Source organism: Gadus chalcogrammus, chromosome 11 (genome assembly GCF_026213295.1).
Source record: "Gadus chalcogrammus isolate NIFS_2021 chromosome 11, NIFS_Gcha_1.0, whole genome shotgun sequence".
NCBI classification, from domain to species: domain Eukaryota; kingdom Metazoa; phylum Chordata; class Actinopteri; order Gadiformes; family Gadidae; genus Gadus; species Gadus chalcogrammus.
In genome coordinates, this window is record NC_079422.1 from 12,195,982 (window position 1) to 12,204,818 (window position 8,837).

At 40.6% G+C, this 8,837-nt stretch overlaps 1 protein-coding gene across 1 annotated transcript; it reads left to right on the top strand.

Moving 5' to 3' along the window:
* Positions 1-205: 205 nt before the first annotated feature.
* On the top strand, positions 206-8,561 carry ptpn2a (protein tyrosine phosphatase non-receptor type 2a). The gene is made up of 9 exons (XM_056602419.1): positions 206-385; positions 1,450-1,540; positions 1,629-1,729; positions 2,188-2,286; positions 2,595-2,732; positions 2,954-3,163; positions 5,251-5,412; positions 6,214-6,401; positions 6,568-8,561. Exons 1-9 carry the CDS (start codon positions 329-331, stop codon positions 6,755-6,757), a joined length of 1,236 nt encoding a protein of 411 aa, XP_056458394.1. The 5' UTR covers positions 206-328; the 3' UTR covers positions 6,758-8,561.
* Positions 8,562-8,837: the final 276 nt, after the last annotated feature.

Below are 8,837 nucleotides of genomic sequence, written 5' to 3' on the forward strand. Positions count from 1 at the left end.
TTATTTGTATAATTGTATGCGTACAATATTGAAGGTTTATTTTGAGTTATATACAGAAGTAAATAAAATACATTAACTTCATATAGACGTTGTGTGTTTTAATTAGGGAATGCAGTTGAATAATTGAGCTCCCAATAATATCAGGGATTTTCTAACCTGGCAACCCAGATGACAGCGCTTGACCGGAGTCCTCCGCTCCTCCCTGTAGGGGTCCACAGGGTGCGTGAGACTGCTGTCTATATGGCGCACAGACACAAGTTACTCCAGAAAAGACGTTAAACATCTGCCTGTCGTGTGTGAAGTGTATCGGGACAACATCCAAAGTAACATGGAGCAGGAACTTGAAGACATAGACTCGTCGGGGCAATGGCAAAACATTTACAACGTAAGTCGCAGCCACGGAGGGCCTCTCGTGTTTATGTGGCGATCGTTGCTAACGAGTTAGCTTATTTTAGCTAACGCTGGGTAGCCCCTTGGCTTCCAAGGTATTAGTTTGTTTTATGCTATCCGTCTATTTAGGTCATGAACGCATTTGAACCTCAGTGAACAGTTACAAGCCACCACGGTGCCCTGGTGACTTGAGGCGCATCTAAGGACGCATGGGTCGCTAGTCGTTAAGTTAGGTCTTCCGGACTTCCGTAGCGACTCGGCTATAAAACGTGCAAGCCCACTTCTCATAGGTTTCCTCCGGCAGGTCCCCGTGATGAGGCGGGCTAACACCGGTGTCCACTGATGCTTCCAAGAACCTGTTAAGGCTTACCGAGAAGGCGCACGGTTTTAGAGACACACTTGTGTAGCTGAAGAGTAAAATTAGACTGTGTTCTGTGACACACTAGATGTGTTCTCATTTTATAATGACATTCATATGGGTTGTTTTCACAAGTATAGAGTGTTTTTTTCAGATTCTATGTTCTTAAGCCTATGTTGTGTTTTTTGTACCTATATAATCATATTATGTATTTGAGACATTTGCAGATACTGCCAGAGCCACCAGGCAAATTCATGTCATTACTGCAAGTGTCCGATTTGATGCAGTATGTAGGAGGGAGAGAGTGTCATGTAATGCCATTTCATTTATAACCGACGGAACCGCATCTGACATGTAACGCGCAGAACATGCACAGCAAGCCATTACTTGGAACTAAATCTAAGCTTTCTCGGAATAGTGTCGATTTCCGTGTGCATCTTAAGCCCTGTTTATATTCGCAGAATGAGTGACAACCTTTGGCTTATATTCGATATATAAACACAATACGTTTTTACACTTTTACTAATACAGAAGTATAATCTCATGTATAGCCCAAATAACCTGGTGGATATATTTGGAGCTTTGTATCGAGCCTCTCCACTACATCATCCGTCATTGCTTTCAGTACATCTCAGCATAAACCCATCTTGTTGATACACCAGTGTAATGTATTTATCTCTTTGGTATTCCTGTATTTATAGGAAATCCGCAACCAAGCCAGTAAATACCCCTACAAAGTGGCGAAACTTCCAGCAAATCGAAATTTGAACCGTTACAGAGATGTTAGTCCATGTAAGTGTTACCTCTGGTAAATAGGAATCCCCAAACCTTCATAATGTTAGACTTGTTATCATCAATTATTTTGCTCCATATCTTTCAGATGATCATAGTAGAGTAAGACTTGAAAACTGTGATAATGACTATATCAACGCAAGCCTCGTCACGGTGGAAGAGGCTCAAAGAGCTTACATTTTATCTCAGGTGAGTGACGTTCCAAACATCACCCTTTTTTTTTTGGCCGGGGGGTTTTCTGCTGACATAATTGTGTATCGCTGCTTTTGTGGGCATTTGAGAGAAGTCTACGTGACCACTCTATGAAGGAGTATTTTGACAATGGCTTAGTCATGAAAATGCATTTTGTTGGGTTTTAACTACTGTGTTATCGGATGTCCTTCCATGCTTAATCCATCAGTGTTTACTCCACAGTACTACACATTATTACTTCAGCTTTCAGTGTTTTGCAGTAAACACTGCACATTATGAATGTTTGCAGTGCTGTGCTGGGTTAACTCCACAATGCTGCAAGCAGTCATAATGTTGTTTAGGTTCCGGTAGGGGGTTAAGCCCTGTGGGCTAGTTAAGTTCCTGTGTATGCTCAAAGAAGCACGTTTCACTCTTATGGTGTTTTTGAAAACCAATAACTTTTCCTATGCTTTAAGGGTCCATTGAGAAACACTTGTGGCCATTTCTGGTTGATGATCTGGGAACAGTGTTGTAAGGCTGTTATAATGCTCAACCGAGTCATTGAAAAAGGATCGGTGAGTACAATATAGCTATATTATTATTGTTCATGACATGCATCCATAAACTAATAAATCATTATGAAAAAAATTGCTCTGCTCCCTATGAAGCAAATCTAAATGATGTCGACCATGCTCTTCACATTTTGTGAATGTTGTTGAAATATTGTTCACATTCTAGTGTTTATCTCAAATCCAACAAAAAAGTTTGACAGAAGTAACCTGCATTGGCTTACATGCTTTTCGTTTTGAAGCAGTTGAAGAATATGTTATTGTATACCTGTAGTCAGATGTCCCATTGTTAAATCATTGTTTTTTTTCCACAGGAAAAGTGTGCACAGTACTGGCCCACCGCACAAGAGCAACAGATCAGTTTTACAGACACAGGGTTAGTTGTGAGGCTACTTTTAGAAGAGGATCAGTCCTACTTCACAATACGTTTGCTACAGCTACAGAACACAAAGGTAAGCAAATAAAGCCTTACTTGATATTGTGTCTCTCATGCTATTCTACATTATGTAGTATGACCTTTTTACTTTTATAATCATAAAACATTGTTAATTAATCTGTAACCCTGGTCCATGCCTTTTCCAAGTTCTGGTATTTTGACCCCCATTGTCCTAATAGTCCTGTAACAGTTCACTAACAATCGGGTCTACTTGTTTTAACTGGTATCCCAATGCAGACAGGCGAGTCAAGGGAGATATACCACTTCCACTACACCGCTTGGCCTGACTTTGGGGTTCCTGAATCCCCTGCAGCCTTCCTCAAATTCCTCCTCAAGGTGCGCGAGTCCGGCTCGCTAGGCCCAGAACACGGCCCATCTGTGGTGCACTGCAGCGCTGGGATTGGCCGCTCTGGGACATTTTCGTTAGTGGACACCTGCCTGGTTCTGGTAAGAATTACCAGGGATATAATACAATGCAAAGTATGCAGACATAAAGACAGAAGCTTTGCTAAACACAGTTTCACAGTTGAGGACAAAGCACATTTAGCCAGACTAATAAAATATTTTGGCATGCCAATGATAGACTGGATCTTTATTTGTAAAGTGGTATTTGCTTTGGTGGATAATTCTAACCGTGCACTATTGTCAGATGAAGCAAATGGCAGCTGTTTAAGGGAAATGTCTTCATTCACCATTTTCACTACTGCTTTTCAAAGGTCATTGGGTATTTAAGTAGAACAGAAAAGATATTTGTCATTTTTCCTTTTTGCATTAACAAAATAATACCAGCACCCTGGCGCTGTTAAAGACACGGTTTATATGAGCATATGTCAATCATATTGTGCACGGGTTCCCACGAAATATGGTTCTGTGGAGGGGAAGTGCTTCCAAGAAAGAGGCATGCAATAGTGTGGGGCTGTAACCTTGACTAATAGTTGAGTCATCATTCTGAGTTGTCAATCATTTTAGCATGGCGAGAGAAAGGTTTCCAAATGAAACCCACCAAATAAACATTCCCTTCTTCCCTAAGTCTCGCTGCTGTTGAGCATTGTTGCATTCACACAACTCTGGTGGAGCTTAGCTATACAGTATGTGATGGACAGGCAAGATGGATTCCCTGAAACAATGAACAATATTGTCAGAGTTTTTAAACAATTATACTCTTAATGATAGCTCTTAGATCAAGCTGTAGATCTGGTCTGCAGCATATTCTTATAAGCCCACATCAATTGCACAAGGCTTGCATTGGCTATTCACCATGGGTAAGAGAAACGCATTTTCCAGCAGTACACAACGATAGAGCCACGGTGACTTGGATCACTGTGTCCACTCCTGGCTTTTGTGCGAAGTGCTTATTATGGACTTTGTGTGCTTGGGATGTGGACATAGGAAAGTTCCATATTGGTTCTTCACGCTCAAACCCATCATTCACATCTGTTTTACATTTTTAATCAGTCAAATGCTTCTGCATTCTCTTTATCGATGGGGGTTTTGTCTAGCCTGGTTCTACCAGACTCGTACTTCACTTAATTTCATTTCCTTTGCTAGTACTGAAGGGAAATTCAAATTGAGCGGAAGTACTTAGGCGGGCGGAGCCAGGCTAGGTTTTGTCATGATTGGATGTGAATACCATGCATAGTAAGATAGAATGGGGCTCTCTGTCTCCACAAACACCGGCCACGGTTTGATATTGTGTATATTATGTAAGCCTATATCGTATAGATTTACATAATAGTGCATTAGGCTAATAGTTATAGTATAGTTGAAAACATGCTGATGTTGGTTAATTTGTATGTAGAGTTGGGTTTGTCATTTTGCACTGTACATCGCCTTAAGACCGCTTTTGGAAACCCTCCCTAAAAATGACGGCTGGGTATTGCCATGTACCTCACAATTCATTAAATTCCGATTCTTTAGGTCACGATTCAATATCGATTAGATTCGATATTGGTCCAAATGCATCGATTCAATAATACGTGCAGATGACAAAAATACCTAAATATTATTTAGGTATTTTTGTCATTTGTATTGGTTTCGAACAAAGTGACCCCAAAATGAATTAACCATTTCATTGTGCTTTAATTAGCAAAAAGTAATAATCATAACATGGGCAAATGTAAAAGTGCATGTCAATTTAGGCATACTCGGTTCTTGATTACGATGACTAGAAAATAAAAATAGAAAATGTCCCTCTTATTATAGGTTGAAATGTAAACACTATCAAGCTCATAATGTGCTTACTTTTAAAGTAGTGCAATTATAATTAGCCTTAGAATGGGCCATCGTTTTTGACAACAAAATAACTGGCCGTAATGAACGACCAGTGAAATGTTAAGCATTAATAAATAAAAAAATATATGAATACAATTATCTATTTAAAAATAAATCTCAATCGGAATTGAATCGAGAACCAATTGCGGTGCATTGATGAATCTATATTTTTACCCAGCCATACTAAAAATGGTCTGTATTTGTCAACTATCAACTATTAATTTTCATTTGTAATTAAAGAACATTCAAATGTGTTTATGTAGATGGCCAAGAGAGAGGACATCTCCTCCATAGACATTCAGAAGGTCCTGCTGGACATGAGGGAATACCGCATGGGGCTCATCCAAACCCCTGACCAGCTCCGCTTCTCCTACATGGCCGTGATCGAAGGAGCCAGGCTCATCTTGAAGGACAACAAGATACAGGTATGCTCTCCCCCTGGGACCTGGTGTCATTCTGATAATTACCCACCTGTGTTTGGTGTGTGTCAGATACAGGTAGAATTTACAGAGGTACCTGGTGTCATTCTGAGAATTAACCACCTGTTTGGTGTGTTGCCTTTGAAATATTTTAACAAAGTTGCATTCGTAACTGATGAAGAAAGTCTGCGATTTGCCTAAATGTGTAGTATCTCCCCTGAGATGAATGAGGTTAATTTGTACATTGGTGAAAAAAAAAAGTATGAAAACAAGGTATGTTTTCACTTCACCATATTGTCCATATCTCACTAGAGCTAAAACTGAGCTGATAGTGGAACTAGCAAAGATTGAAACTGAATAACATTCATTAGTCTAAGTCTTTGCACTTTCACTTATTGAAGGCGGCAATTCCCACGGATATATGCAGATCAGAGAACCTATTATGAAATTATCTATTATGAAAACCCGTAACAAAGGTTTTACTCTACAATCCACCATCATTTCATATACTCATTCCAACACACAACCCATTTCTTTGTCACAAAGTGTTTTTTACCTAAGTAAAGAAATGTGGAATTCTCAAGGATAATTAGCATTGAGGGATCGCATGTTTTTTAAGTGCTCCAGAATTTGAGCTAACATAATCCTACGCCATCATTATTCTAGAGACTAGACATGCTGCCGTCAGACCCCCAGTGAACCAAGCCTTCATTACCCAATAGAGCTTTCTTTGTTTTGTCATCGTTCACTGTGAGAGCTCGCTGATGGTCTTCCATCGTGCCTTTTGTATCTTGTCCGCCCAAACAGACCAAGAGGAAAGAGCCAGAGTTGTTCGCCCCTCCGCTACCACCGCCAAGACCCAGCCTGGCAAACAAGCCCAACGGACAGCCAGGACCCGGGCCGGGGCCAGAGGTCGGCCCACAGGACGACAGACCAGACAAGGATCGGACCGGCGACCTCGCACACGAGCACCAGACAGAGAAGAACTCTGGGCCGTAAGTCGCACAGAATGCATACTTTGTCGTCATAAAGCTGGAACGAAGTGGGCGCCCATTGATGAGCTTCCAGGAAAACAAACCTCACCGTTCCTGTTGGCGGTTGGATTTTCTCTTAATTTTAGCAGGAGATTAATTGCCAACCTCTTGTCTTGATTCTTTCCAGTGTGCGGAAGAGGCACCGTGAAGACCGGATCGCCTGCACGGCACAGAGGGTCCAACAGATGAAGCAGAGACTGAGCGACTCAGAGAGGAAACGGGACCAGTGGCTCTACTGGCGGCCCATTCTGCTAAACGTGGGGGCCGGCGCGGCCCTGGCAGTAGGCCTGCTAGTGTGCTGGTGGTACTCCCAGTGAGAAACTCTTGCTGAGTTCAAACTGACTCTTTATTTTGCACCAGTACCAGGGATTAGGTACTTTTCTTGTTGAAAGTAGAGTTAGACGGTAAGAGGTGCATAACCGGGGGTATTTATTTCTTCTGAACACGCAGGAGCGCTAGATCAATTTAGTTTGTGTTTATTTTTCATGCAAGATCTTAACAAGACAAAAAAACTAAAATAGTAACATCTCAGGATCTCGGTGCCAGCACGATGATTTCAAATTCTTTATTTCACCTTTGATGAATGTACTGTATCATACAAATTGAAAAGGTCAGGTGTCTGATCACTGGATCATCTGTCGACATGTTTTACATTTTGCATTTCAAATGGTGTGTTTGTGTATGTGTTGACTTTCCATCCTACCATAGATAAATATGTAGTAGATGTGACTCCAAAGACAAGAGGTCAACAACAAACTGAGCTTTTTCTATAAGGAAAATTGTTCTCCGTTCCATGCATGTATTTATGCATTTAGAAGTTTGTTCTTCCATTTATGCCTACGGGGCATGCCAGTAAGTCAAGAAACCTTTTCTTTGTTGGATGAGGCAGTTCTGGGTCAGATGCCTCGATGTTCGATATTCTTAAGAGAATGTCAATCCGTTGAGTTTTGCTTTATGTTACATGAGCACACATTGTAGGTTTTAGTTCTCACATGACCAATAGACATGATTCACCTAGCGGCCATATTGGTTCTAAACTTAAGCTGGTTGGGGAAACTGAGTTCCCCCAAAGAGGCTGCTGGTGAATAAAGCCTATAGCCAAGCAAGGTCCCTTGCTGCAAACTCCTTTTTGAAACAGGTTTTATTTCTCACATAGCTTCAGCAAGCTTTCAGTTCTACTGTGTTGTGTTTTAACCCACTGGTTGGGTTAATTTATGTATTTTCAGGTTGTCCCACTATTGTGCAAGGGAGAAGCAACATGGATTGTGACGTGGGTTTTAAAATGGCATGTGATGGGGAATAGTTAAAAATCCCCTAGCTGTGTTCCAACACTTAGAATGTTTTTGTTATTATGTCTCTAACACAAACATTGAAGCTGATAGGAACTGTAACGTAACAATGTTCTCTTTGCCGGATTTAAACATTTTGATTTGTTAAAAGAAGATATGAGCTTATAATTACACCAGCTATGTAATAGATTGACCGGGACCAAAACAATACAGAGAAACATGTGTATAGTGCAATCTGCAGATATGGACTGTCTTGCATAAAACTCGAAAGTCAAATGTGATGTTGATGGCGGCAAAATAAAGTTACCGCGTGAGTCTGCATATAGTAGTTTTCCAGTTGGTGTACTTTTCAATGTGCCTTGAGTGAGACAAATATTTCACATTAGAATTGCAATATGGTCAAACTAAATCCATGTAGAATCATTAGCTGTTGTCATCCAGACTAAAGAGAATTACATGTTTGCACTGAATTGAGCTATTTACTGGAAGTTGATATGTGACAAGTGTAAGTTGTATCAAAGATATTTTAAAACCAAATGTGTTGGTATGTGCTAACCCCTTTCAGAAGCATTGATAAATACTTTCTGAAACACTGGATATTTATCCTTATTGGATTGGTTTTTACGGTCTTTATTTAACACAGCTGTTCTCAGCCATAACATTCCATTCAATCTTTTCTTTACCCTCGTACGATTCAGGGGATGGCTTGTGCACTGCTGAGGTGCAGCGAGAATATGATGGGAAAGTAAAATATGAACTTCTTCAATAAAATATTTGATAACAAAGTCGGGTTGTATGTTTGAATTTCATTTTACCCGCCATGGGTGGAAGCAGCCACCTGTAAATGCCGTTCATCCATTACTGAGCTGGATGTCACGGTATTATGTTCTCCGGGACCCAAAGCACTCAGCTAAATTAATATAGGAATGGAAAAGTTGGCTGCAGTCGCTCTCTAAATTCCAGGAAGTCAATCCAAATTTTAGGAAGGAGCCATCTCCCCATATTGATTGTTTTTTCTTTTGGACTGCACTACATGCAACACTATCCCCTCCTAGCGTGCCAGAACACCTGCTGGATCAAACCTGTTCTAATGGTTAAACTACTGTGT

Bases quoted from the DNA above. Each gene is read 5' to 3' on its own strand.
- ptpn2a (XM_056602419.1), top strand. From the start codon at position 329: ATGGAGCAGGAACTTGAAGACATAGACTCGTCGGGGCAATGGCAAAAC. The intron at 1,730-2,187 runs GTGAGTGACGTT...CTATGCTTTAAG, and splicing joins GAGCTTACATTTTATCTCAG to GGTCCATTGAGAAACACTTG. The intron at 6,402-6,567 runs GTAAGTCGCACA...GATTCTTTCCAG, and splicing joins ACAGAGAAGAACTCTGGGCC to TGTGCGGAAGAGGCACCGTG.